General features: G+C 31.3%; 1 protein-coding gene across 5 annotated transcripts in view; it reads right to left on the bottom strand.

The window, feature by feature from the left end:
* Nucleotides 1-13,585, bottom strand: part of LOC113402646 (protein phosphatase PP2A 55 kDa regulatory subunit) — a 45,727-nt gene that overhangs the window by 4,298 nt on the left and 27,844 nt on the right. Inside the window, exons 1-10 of one of the 5 annotated variants that reach the window (XM_064218822.1) lie at nucleotides 11,479-11,775; nucleotides 7,561-7,715; nucleotides 6,882-7,082; nucleotides 5,726-5,862; nucleotides 2,591-2,765; nucleotides 2,136-2,199; nucleotides 1,671-1,818; nucleotides 1,253-1,331; nucleotides 983-1,110; nucleotides 79-214 (exon numbers count right to left, since the gene is read on the bottom strand). In XM_064218822.1, the coding sequence (XP_064074892.1) occupies nucleotides 79-214; nucleotides 983-1,110; nucleotides 1,253-1,331; nucleotides 1,671-1,818; nucleotides 2,136-2,199; nucleotides 2,591-2,765; nucleotides 5,726-5,862; nucleotides 6,882-7,082; nucleotides 7,561-7,715; nucleotides 11,479-11,503 (1,248 nt within the window). In that variant the 5' untranslated portion in view covers nucleotides 11,504-11,775. Of the gene's footprint in view, nucleotides 1-78; nucleotides 215-982; nucleotides 1,111-1,252; nucleotides 1,332-1,670; nucleotides 1,819-2,135; nucleotides 2,200-2,590; nucleotides 2,766-5,725; nucleotides 5,863-6,881; nucleotides 7,083-7,560; nucleotides 7,716-8,955; nucleotides 9,221-11,073; nucleotides 11,229-11,478; nucleotides 11,776-13,585 lie in introns of those variants that run through there. The other 4 variants (XM_064218824.1, XM_064218823.1, XM_064218820.1 and 1 more) reach the window with 4 other exon arrangements.

The raw sequence follows: 13,585 nt of genomic DNA, 5'->3' as shown, positions 1-13,585 counted from the left end.
AAAACCGATGTCACAAAATTCGGATATCGCCCTTGCCTACTAGCTGCTGAAGTAATGTAATAAAGATAAATAAGTCACCTTCTTCCTCTTGGCGGTGGCGGCGACGCGGCGCGCGCGCAGCGGCTGGCGGGGCCGCGCGGCCGCGTCCCGCGACGCCTCCAGCGTGAGCTCGCCGCGCCGGGCGCCTGCGCCCGCACCGCCTCGCTCGAATATTCTGGAACATTCGACATTTGTACGTGTCGCTTATACCAATTTTAATAACAATTTTAATGTTTTATATTATAACATTAGATGAAATTTATAACACAAACAAATATAGCTTAAAACAAAATTATTATTTTACGATATTTATGGCGCTGCGAGCCGCTGACAAAAACGTATTCTATTTAGCTGCTTGGGCCGCAACTGACTACGAAATCTTTGTACCGCGTACCCCATTTCACCCCGCGCAACAAGCGATACTTAGAGTTTCTGTTTCTGGCTCTTGCGTTGTACTGATTTTGAAAATACTACGACGAAGTCATATTTACGCAGAAATGTTTTTCTCTATTAGTATAATATACACAACAGTGTAGTTGTGTCTTTAGAATCCGTCAACAAGTAGAAGCTTCTTTTCATTGTATGATTTTATTCATGATTTGAATGTAAAATGAACGCTTTTACATTTTTACGTCATTTCAACTTAGTAAACATCAGAAATGTCTTTTCACCTTAGTGCTTAGGTTAATAATTCGATAATGCGTCTTATTCACGCACGGATAACTTAGCTTGTATCAGTTTAAGAAATATACAAAAAATACATGCAGATGCGTCTTTTTTTACTGATTCTAAATATGGATGAAACTCGATTTTGAAAAAAATTTTAGATGTTTTTTTTTTTCTTATGACGGCATAATTTACTATTAATAAATATTGCATTCATAACAAAATTAGAAAGCATCGACTAGTCTTATACTATTTCAGTTGATTGCCAAAAACCTACCTAAAGAATCCATTATAAGAACCAGTCATAAGCCGCTGGTCATCTCCACTCCAGCAGCACTCAAACTTATCAAAGATACAGTCATTCTCGTACAACGAGCAAAGCTTTGAGCGAAGATACTCGTGTACCTGTAAAATAAAATAATATTTTGTTACTTCGCCCAAAGAAAAAGTTGATTTGACAAGTTGTTTTAGTAAAATTGGTTTCATTTTCTTTGAGTAACAGATCATACATAAATTAATTAAATATTATATATTTGTTTTAACTTACTGGATATGTTTCTACAGGCTTCGTTTCCATTCTAAGATCCCATACTTTTAAACCTAAGTAATCTCTAGACATCATATATCTGTAATATAAAAAAAATATGACTTTTAGAATAAATTCTCTAAATTTATGGTTTGAATACATTCAGACTACTGTTCATAAAAATACTATTGGCATATTTGGAATTCCATTTAGAAATTCGAAATGAAATAGGAAAATATTATATGTAGCAAAAAATTTCATCTCAATCATAATTCTTCTAATCATTTAATACAGTGTAATCATAATTTGAACAGAAATCAATTCATGTTACAAATTTCTTTAAAAAAAAAACAAGAAAAAAAAGTGCAACACGGTCATACCGCCGACAAAACGAGCTATGGCAATAACAAGTTGCAGCAGACATATATGTATATCCCACCTGCCAGAGTTGCTGAGCTTGACGTCACTGATGGAGGATATGATCTCGGAGAAGAAGGAGCGCGCGTGCGGGTCCTCCGGCTCCTCGAACAGCTTCGCGTGCCGGTCGCACAGCGCCGCCGCGCGCATGTCGCACAGCCTTATCGTACCTGCACAGCGGGCGTGATAAAGGGACGCGGACGTGCCGGCTGTGGCCACACGTGCGGAACTGTATGCTCACAATTACTACTGTTGCTGAGTTAACAACTTAGTTCTTAAAATATAACATAGCGGGGATATAATTACTTGAATTATTGGTTTCAAACTTACTAAACTTTAAAATAGAATCCACAGTACTACAAAGTCAATACAATAAACAATAATGCTCAACATTTCTAGTAAAAAAAAAACACGTGGATATAAGTAGTGTATTTTAAATTACACACAAATAGACCCTTGTTATGATATTATTCAACTTGATACTCACCCTTACTACTAGAATATACAAAGAGATTGCATTCAGTCGGGTGGAACTCTGCCGCTGTTATAACCTGAAAAATAAAATCTCTTTTAATTTATAAACTCCATCTTTAAAAAAAAACCTTTTGGATCACAGACCAAAACGAGCTTTTCTTGTGTGTAATAAACTATTCTTCCCTAACGCGTAGCTGTATAAAGGCACGCGAGACAATTTCTTGACTGAGATACGAAATATTTTAAAAAACAATTACGCAATCGACAATATGAGTTTATTTCAGGATTTTCTCAGGAAACCTTATACCGTACATTTATATAGTAACCGAATCGAACAGTCATTCTTTAGTTATGCAACGAAAAGTATTTTATTTATATTGATTTATAAAATTTTTGCTACAGATTTTGAGTTATTTTTGAAATGGTACGCAAGAAAAACTAATTGGGAACGACTGAGCTAATCCGTACCTCGGTAAGTTCCTCCATATTGGCGGGCTTAATGTCGACGATATTGAAACTCTGGTCGGTGATTTCAAGGTGCCACAAGTTGATACGTAGATCGTCCGCCGACAGGTACGTCTCCTGGTCCGAGTTCAGCGAGATCGAGTTTATGTGGTATGTATGTGCGTTTGCGAATATCCGTCTGGAAACAAAAATTAATTTAGGTTAGTTTTATGTATACGTAATCTGATTAGTCAGTCAGATTGGCACTAGACAAAACTGAAACTAAAATATCAAATTATTTAACAGTGAAATAAATAAAAGTTAGGAGGTATTTTTATATTAAAATGAAAGATATTTATATTGTATCATGTAGATATTTATATTATATTATGTAGTTCAGTTAGGTTATTATTAAGTTTGTTTTTTTTTTTTTAATTTTTTTTCTTCACCTTTAAATTTAAAATGTAAAAATAACACATTTCAATAACGTGAAAATGGTTTTAACATCAATGTTGATTGTTTCAAATTCAGTTCCTAGATTTTTTATTTTACAAAATTGAAAAAAGATTCGTAACGTAACGAACGTAACGTAACGATTCGTTATTTTCCGGTAACGTTAATGCTTTAACAAACTACTCCAGAGACAGCTGGTTATCACATTATTAAAAAAAAAAAAAAAAAACTATGTGCCAATTCTACTGATTATAACTGTTATGAAACATTCCCGATCTAACTTCGGTTGACAGAACGGCAACTGGATCTTTGTATTAAGTATAATTGTAGAAAAACAATAAAGTTTATTTCTTCAATTAATACACTGACAATTCATTAAAAATGTTAATAACCAATAAAGTATTCTAAATAAATATTATTTTTCAATGTACAAATTCCTGAACATACAATTTTTTTTTTCTCATACATCTATCTACAACAGAGACGAGCTAAGGTTTTTCCGATACAATTTATGTCAATTAATTGATATAATTCACGTTAAGAAAACAATAGTAATTGTATTTTTCTTCGTAGAAAATATTCTCACATAAAATTATTCTTAAATTATATATAATTGTCTGTATGTACACTTAGTTAAAAACTTGTAAATGATATTTAAAATATACATAAGTCTATTTTTATTCAAATTAATTATTAATTTTACTACTATTGGTATATTTATTTAATAAGTTATCAACCATTAATGGTAGATATTTTTATTTTTATTAATTCCTCTCAATTTGACAATGGGCGAAGCTAACTAGTATTTTACTTATGATTATAATATTTTTCTAAGTTTATATCAAACCGGCGGCAAGTCTATAATCAATTTCGAAGCTTACACATACTAGAAGAATTTAAAGATTAGAATAGAATTAGAATTTAGAATATCTACCAAAGTTTACCAAATAGATATTATGTTTGATATCTAGTTGGTAAACTAGAAATTTGTTTTGAATTATACAGAAAAACCTGGAAACATTAATTTCATTCCCAATGTACATTTATCATTGATAAACAATTGTGTTACAACAAAATGGCCACCATTGTAATGAAAAATCCTGTATATTCTAAGCATATAAGAGCATTTTAACAAAAAAAAAATGACTTCAATGGTAAAATTATAACAATAATCGCAGTTTATTTGCTGAAATTTTTGAAGAGTTTTGTTGTGTCTATTTACGAAATTTTAATAGCTAGTCCCATCCCATCCTATAACTATAATAAACCACACATAAATACATAAATATATAACATCCAAATTGGTAACCTCCTCCTTTTTTGAAGGCAGAAGGGTTATAAAACAAGTTTTATATTAGCTCTTATATGGCTTTTTTTTACAATTTCAGCTATATCACTTTCTTCTGTAGCAGTCGTATCCTAACTTTTTTACTAATACTCAACCGATCATCAAGCAATTTTGCATACACGTTATCGGGGTGTAACATCTACTGACCCCCCGCCCCTCACTTGAGCGAAGCCGCTGACGGTAATTAGTGTATAACAATGATAACAGTGTACATTGAGAACGCGAACCAACCTTACTAATATTATAAAAGGAACGAAGGAATATTTGTTAATCTGTCGTTTTTCAACGCAGCTAAAAGAGGCCACACAGGTAATAACGAATAGACATTTCTTGTAATATATTGTAATGTACGTATTTATGTGAACATATTTCAAATATTATTTAAAAAAAAAAACTAATTAAATCTCCCCTCGAAACTAGTCTATTAAATAAAAAATGCTATTGTAAATATAAATGGATCAATTTTAATTTAATAAATCATATTCCGACGAAGCGTTCGGGCATTAAATTAACATATCACATTTAAAGCGCACACAAACGTAGCCGCGGACGCAGGTCAACAACAAATCTCTCATAATCACGTCAAGTGGATCAACAAATACCGTCCCATAATTAAATTAACGCTCGCATATCTGACTTAACAAAATATATGAGCACTCGACACTGTCACGATGCGTTGATAAAATATAAGATAATTAAAGATAATTAAATTCAATATATCGACTGTCGGTAAATCTGGCTGATATATCGTATCTATTCGAGACAAGATAAATATTACTTTGATGCTCTCTGATACAGAATGAAAACAGATTTAATAAATAAAACATGAACATGATAAAATCCTTTAAACTATATGAATTTGTAAAAAAAGATTTTTTGATTTAATATAAGTCAATTTGAAATCTTATTTTTTGATATGATTGTGTCAATGCTTTAGCAAACAACTTCAGAGTCAGCTGGTTACCACTACTGGCGAAATAATAAAAAAAGGAAATGGAATACATTAGGAAATTTAAAGTGTACATTTTTAAATATTGTAAAAACGAATAAGACGAATGAATTCATTCGATTCGAATGGAAACCATTTCTGGTGTATTAATACCGTCAATATTCGATCAAGTTACATCAATTACGTCATTTGTATACAATAGTATCTTCTCTAAAAAAAATATTCTTCAATCGATGCGTAACTTGTCTAGGCCTGCTGATAACTATCACAAAACCTCGTTTATAAAAAAATATTAATACATCAAAGAAAAAACAAATAGAAGTGCTCATGACGATCATGTGACAGTGGTTCCAGCAGAGTAGAATGCAACCCACCGCCACCGCCACCACAATGCACACACGGCACGCACCTGGGCGAGGCCTCCACCATGAGGTCGGCGGGGCGCACGGTGGGCACGCGCAGCGCCGTGACGCGCGTGGGGTCGCGCGGCCGCCCGCCCTCCTCGCGCGTGTTGTAGCCCGTCACGCGCTTGTCCCGCTCCGACACCTGCGCGCGGTACGGACGCCTTTAGAAACATTCGCCTCTCCCTCGTAACCAAACCATCGCCAACCCCGTGACGGTGCCACAGACAACACATACGAATAGACCGAATGAGATTAAGAAATACACTTTTTATATATATTAAATAAAAACTTAAAGAGAATAGGTCGCTGTCTAAATTAGGCTAAAACTTTTCAATGAATTAAATAATCCTCCTCTACACATAAACGTAAGTAATTATCTATTCGTGTATTTTTTTTAATTAATCAATAGAAAATTACTTACGACAATCAAACATTACTAAAATTCTTTAAACACACATTCACACCAAAACTTCCTCGATTAATATGATTTAATTATTTAATTTATTATGAAATTACAGGTATATCAATTTTAAATAGAGTCGGGAAGGTATAAACTTACTAGCTAAACCCGTGCTATATTTATAAAACCTTTAGGGCCTTTAACACTTACCTATAGCACACGAAACCATCTCCATGGCAAATTATAATCTAAATCGGTCAGAGTAGTCAGAGTTAATTTTGCATTTATAATATTAATATAGACGAGACTGGATTTGAAAATGATATTAAATTTATATTATATTGAACCAGTTCTGTACTAGAAACTCAGTTACCGAGTATTTATTGCTTAAACATAACATACATAAAGATAAACGTAAAAAATATAAACTATACCTAACGCAAGAATTACTCGATAAATTTTGTTGAAACTTTTTGTACTTAAAAGCTTATGATAATATTTAATGACTAGTGTTTATAAGCTCGCTACGATAACCGCTTATTAAAAGTAACCAATGATATGCACCATACAAAATACAATCTATATCAACAAGATTGTAACCAAAGTTTGTATTTAGGAGATTTCGTTTAAAACAATTCAGGAGTGTATATGTTAAACTATTCTTCGTCTTCTTCTTTAAAATGTCAAAACAGAAACGACGGAGAGAGAAAAAATATATACTCAACTAGGCAACTAAACAATATTTATAAAGGCTTACTCACTTTCCATAACTTAATAGTCTTGTCATTGGTTGACAATAAGAAGTGCGCCTGGTTCTTCCTTTTAAGCCATCTAATTTTATTGATCTTCTCCTCAATCTCCAGTGATTTGAGGTAATCAAACTCAGGCTCGTGTGATTGGAACGTCGAGTATACATTATACTCGCCCTTCTTAGGAACACATTGTTTTGATGCTGGGTCCCTCTGAAACAAAATTAACATTAATTAACCGTATAATTGTAACTAGAAAAGCATATTATGTTAAGTGCATATCATTAATATTTAGAAGCGGCAGATTATTCTTAAAATGCCAACGCCAATGGAAGGTGGTGATCATTTCAATCATATCAGGTGGCCCATATCCGCCAACCTATTTTATAATAATAATAATAACACTAAGATAGCGGATACATAGCCTGAGACTACAGGTCATTTTACTATGACCACTAGACGAGATAAGACGGTTTTAAATACGGAATTTTCATTTGCTTAACTTGTGTTTATAATTCAACTCACGCTCGATATTTATAAGGAAATGTACATGTGTATCCACCAACCCGGATTGGAACACCGTGTTGGAACAAGCTCCAAACCTTCTCGTCAAAAAGAGAGGAGATCTTAGCCCAGTAGCGGGACATTTGCAGTTCTTTTTTAAAGAGTATTATGTATGATATATCCTCACCTGAAATATAACAACTCTACCGCCCTTATCACCGGTGGCCAGCAGCTCGCCATCGTGGTTAAACTCGACACATGATATAAGATCAGCCTCGGTAACGTCGTCCTCCAAGGTGCCCTTCACCTGACTGAAACACCATGTAGTCTCCCCACCATTGCCTGTAAATTTTTTTTTATTACGATAATTGTAATACAAATTAACTGATATACAAATTCGTTACATATAATATAATCTAGAAATGATTTAACATAAAATTACTTTACTTTCTTTCTTTGTCGACTATACGACTGACAACAAACATTAAATATATATGTTTCTTTAACCATATATGTATTTGCAATTACTAAAAATCGTGTTATATTATGACATTTTAAGTTACGGAGCATAATTAATATGCTTTATAAGCGTAAAATTATTGTTAGAAGTGGGGATGAAGATTGCTAAAGAGCTTCTGAATCTTCATTCGATTATAAATTAAACAATTCATATATCTCCGTACATTTGATATACATATATATATTAAAAATCATTATAGACACAAAAGCCTTTCTCGTTATAAACATAAGAACCAAAAGCGACAACACAAGATATTAATAAAGAAAAGTATTATGTACAGGTCAGGTGTAGCTTCAAAGATCAATTTAATTAGTGAGTCGCTATCTAAGCACCTATTAAGTCAATTTAACAATATCTAGAACAAAATTACATTCATAAAGTATTTTTATCACATGAACTAAACTAATCATAAAAACGAATTTTGACTCAATCATTTAACTATAGGAATTAGGGTAACCTCTAATATATATTAATTTAAAACAGGCATTAATATAAAATTTTAATTTGAACTTACTACATAAAATATGGAAAAGAAATAAGAGAAAAAGAGATTCAAATAATTAACAATCAATCAGAGGGATTAATTTATGCTTTTAATATAATATGTATATAAAAACAATTAGTTTCACCATCCAAAGCAAGAGTTAGTACTTACTAGCAGGAAATACACTAGAGAATAAACACGAGAAACAAATATTAATGGATTAGAAAAGAGAAAATTGTAAATGCAATGTACTCTACAAAAGTAGGATTCTAAATACAAATTAAAAGGTTCACGCAACGGTTCTCTTAAATATTTATAGAGAATTATAGCTAAAAAAAATCTATCAAAATAATACAATAAGACTGACCGTTTAAAAACCTTGTAACAACTAATTGAGTTTTACTAATATGTAAATTAGACAACGATATGACAAAAATGCTGTTACTAGGTTTTGAAATTCAGCTAAAAAATAAGCATTCTTTAAATAAATCTACTTATATTGACCATATACGGTCACTCAGTGCTCATCACTGAATTTGCAATTTAAATAACACATTTATCTATTGCAATGTACGTACAATCACATGTTGTATTCCAGTGCAAGCGACACGATTGTTGCCTCCAATTAGCAAAATTATCCTGGACTCTGATTCGGTTATTGGAATGCCAAGGCTCCTTCTTTTTTAACATTGCTATTTAAATCACATTAAATATAACAACAACCTTTTTTATATTTTGGCACAATAAAATGAGATCATAAATTGATTAAGAAATTAAAAAAAAAAAATTATGAATATTTGAACAGAGAACACATTGTTACTCAAACGTTTCTGAACTGAAAATGTAAAACAAAAAGCTTTAAAACCTGTTAGGTACTAAAAAAGATATTTAATACTTCTGAATGGATTGCTCTTAGTGTAACCCAATACTATGCTTTTGTGATACATCACAAACAATAAAAACCACTTGATGACTTAGTATAGGAAGTAGGTATCTGGTCTATGTATGACATATTTGTATATGTACATACATATAATGGTTGTAATATAAATAGAAAATGTTCCTCCTCTCAGTGCATTAGGGGAACATATCCCGCACTTATTACCATTTCCTATCTAAAGGATATTATTAAAAATACTAGTACTGTACCTACAAATATAGTAAAATTATCTCTTTAAAAAAATGGATAATTTAAAGTGACACCATTTCAAATAAATAAGTGATATTAAAATAACAAATGTCTTGTACTCATTATTATACTAACTTTTTCAAATAAGGATATCTTTTTAAGGAAAAAGAATCAGATAAATTTGATACACAGCCAAAAATACTCTAGCTCGGAAGAAATAACTTAAAACTTTACTTTGATCAGATCACAGCCAATAATTAAAGACTAAAATGACAATGACAGCATGTTGCAAGCCAAACTTTTACTTCATAAAATATTATTGAACAAAAATAAAATATTTATAACCTATGTCAAAGAGAACATTCAGAGAAAAAAAAATTTACATCATAAGCTGTAATTATTCCTATTTCTAATATAGCAAGAACTTTAATTATAAACCTACTGCAATAGTTGTTGAAATATTGTTAATGATATCTTGTAAACGAAGAAACAGTTAATAAAAAGGCTAGTTGGAAAAATAAGTTAGAATTTAGTAAGAAACACTGTTAACAATGACAATTTACGATGGAAAGTAACGTGAAAAAAATACACGTCAAGACAATATGACAACATTTATCTTAACATATGTTTCGTCTTGACTTTTTTATTTCTCTAGTAGATTACGAATTTTGCAGTAATTTCTGCAAGTTTCATAGATCTGACTCAATGTATCATAAATAGTTTCACTATCAATTTATTAAATTAAAGATGATCATATTTCTTAATCAGACCAGGATATAAGTTCAATTTAGATTTTTATAAGATTTTTTCATTGGCATATTATTTCAACGGGATCATATAAATAAAAAAATATTTTTCAAATATTTATTTCTGTAAGTAGAACAGAAGACCAACGATGTAAAATTAACTATTTTTCCCATTTGAAGTCATCTTCAACTCAAAGACTTGTGATAAATAAATTCCAGATATTATTTAAAGTGCAATTGTTACATTCTCACTGAAGGACTTTGATAAAATTATTTTTAAATTAAACATTTTATGCTTTTTACTATGGAAATTATACTAACACAAACTGCCGAGCACAATTTTGTCTATACAATTTTTATATGGAAAAACCCTACATCCTAAGCCATAATTAATCTAACATCATGTCAAGAATATAAGCATTGATTTAATCCAGCTATTGTAAGTTGGAAAAAAATTACAAAATTCAAATGATATAGTTATATTGTAAATTGCTAATCATAATACGTTGAATGTCACTGTAATTTCAACACATATGTATTATGTAAAACATAATATGTCAATCTTACGCATATCAGTTTGTTTATTTTAATGTGACCTCTGTTTGATATATATATAATATATACATACACAAAGCTGTTAAAGAAAGTTATCATATAACACTTGATACAATTTTTCTGCATCTTCTTCTCTAGTACGAAACTCTTCGTTTCATTTATAAATAGTAGAAATTATAGCGTCTTATTTATTGTCGCCATTGATGTTTTAGCGTGCAATTCGAAACAGGTTTCACTGATGTGGGTATACAAAAAAGTGCTCTCACCTGTGTGTAGCCTCATTTCAAAGGGAATTCCTTGCAACACGCTACGTAATACAGAATAACAACTTGGAATTGTTTCAATGCTAATCCTAATAGCGAAAATCTGTTGACCATAGCGGTCTGACCTTCGATTCGCGATCAACAAATGCAATCATCTGATCACACAAACAATTAATGTTTTACGGTATTATATGTAACAAGAACGTTAATACGGGTAAATATCACCGGTAAAACCATTGCGAGAACCTTCTTTTCACTACGTTTTTAGCGCAACAGCGAAAAAGATATGAAATGTTAAAACTATCGGCTTTATACATTAACCAAACACTTCCCACTCAAATATATATCGTCACAATAGTAAACACTAAAAACTAAAAACCACACTAAGTACAAGAACATTGCATTTACCGTCGGAGTTCGAACGATAAAACATCTTCGACTTATTGCGATTTCCGATTCCGATTCGCCCTTGTCTAGCGGGCGCTAAAAGTCAGCACTTACCGGCCATGACAAAGCCCAGCACAAAAACTTTAAGAAGTTCAATAGTTTTAGTACACAATCACTTCAGTATTTTGCTAAAACATTACACAGAATTCCCGATGAAAACTGATTAAAATCATTTCAACGTTACATCGGTAAAAAGCAATGGCGCTCAGAAAATTCAGAAATACATACAATTATTACTGCAGAGCTCAGTGTTGCCAACGTATAGATAAAAATTCTACCTTTCTACCAAAAATTTGTAACGACTTTAATTCAAATAAATATTATCATCAACTACTTTATTTATAATAATGATGATAAAAAATAATTATTAACTTATATTACCAGTTTTTAATCGATTACTTTTATATGGTTTGATGTTTTTATAAGTACATTACATCCAACTTTTTAAAATTACATGTAACAGTTTCCATTATCATATTTGATTTGAATAAATTATATGAACTAAGCTTAGTACATTAATGATTATTTTATTAAAATTATATCGAATTAAGAAACATTAACGAAATTTTGGCCTTAATAATAATTATGATATATTAGTTTAGTTAGTACATTTTGATAAGAAAATTAGGAAAAATTGTTAAAAAATATATTTTTTTAAATAATATCGTTTAGCTTAAAAATGTTTTCTACCACAATAGTAGTTTTTGTAAACGATAACCACCTTGCAAAACTTACGTCAAAATATCAAAACCTTACCGCAAGGCACAGTGTTGTCACGCAAATGCGTATATTTCATGAACAGCTTTGGGCGATTCTAATGCCATCTATTGGCATAGTAAATATATAGTTCTACATTAACATTACCGTTTTATTCAAGATGTTTAACTGCCTTAAAAATCCAATGGTTGTATTGTATTGGAGATGTATGTTTTTAAACAAAAAAAAATCCTTATTTTACATTTAAAATAGATTTATAAATAAACTTATTTTAATTTTCTCATACATATTGGTTGTCCCTCTACCAATCCGTTCATTTTTAAATTATCGGATTGATAAAGCTTTTTCTACTTGGAGATAGGCGTTATACGACCCTCGCCTTCTACGGTAGGCTACTTATACCGCTAAAGAACAATACTTAATATTATTGTGTTCCGGTTTGAAGATCGTGTGAGATAGTGTAATTAAAGGGCATAGCTTCTTAGCTCCATAGATTGGTGGCATTGATGGAATATAATAGTACTTAAATAGGTTACTGTTTCTTACAGTAACAATGTCTAAATATGGGTGGTGATTGGGCACCCATGAATTTGGGGCCCTTTTAGTAGATATTTACTACCATGTACAAATAATTTGCTTATGGCCAGGCCTTAAGTATAGTTTCAAATAAACGGTGCGGTAAGTTTCGTATATTTGTAGGAATCTGATTGGTTGTGCAATCTTATTGTGTTTTTTGATAAATATGTTACGTAATTTCTTATAAATATATCACTTTCGAAAATATACATTGTGAAGTAAGAAATATACGTGTGAAGGAAATTGTTGGTTCTTCGGGGCCCTCTCAGGATGGGGGCCACTGGACATATGCCCCATGTGCCCTATAGTAAAGACGGTAATGGTGGTAATGACCACTTACCGTCATTATTATTGTTTATTTAACGTTTCAGTTAAATAAACAATAATAATAATGTGTCTAAAAGCAATAATATGTCATATTACTTATAAGTTATCGATCAAACAAGTTAATTCATAAATAAATAGACCATAACAAAAATAAGGAAAATATCCATGAAATTCAATTACCAGCTCATACGCCAAGCATTTTTAGAAGTTTGACGAAGTAGTAAACGGAATTTGTATGTCTGTTAAGATTCATTCATACTTCATAACTTCTCCGAGGCATCGAAAGAGGGCAAAGAAATCAAAAAGCGATTCAGAATATTTGATCGCTTGCATAGCACAATATAATAAATGTGAAATATTTTTATTAAAGATTTTTTACGGACTCAACACACTGATTACACACTGACGGACATGCTTAGAATTTAGAATATTAATATATATTTTAGGG

This window comes from Vanessa tameamea, chromosome 24 (assembly GCF_037043105.1).
Source record: "Vanessa tameamea isolate UH-Manoa-2023 chromosome 24, ilVanTame1 primary haplotype, whole genome shotgun sequence".
Taxonomy (NCBI): Eukaryota; Metazoa; Arthropoda; class Insecta; order Lepidoptera; family Nymphalidae; genus Vanessa; species Vanessa tameamea.
This window is presented reverse-complemented; position numbering and strand designations above follow the sequence as displayed.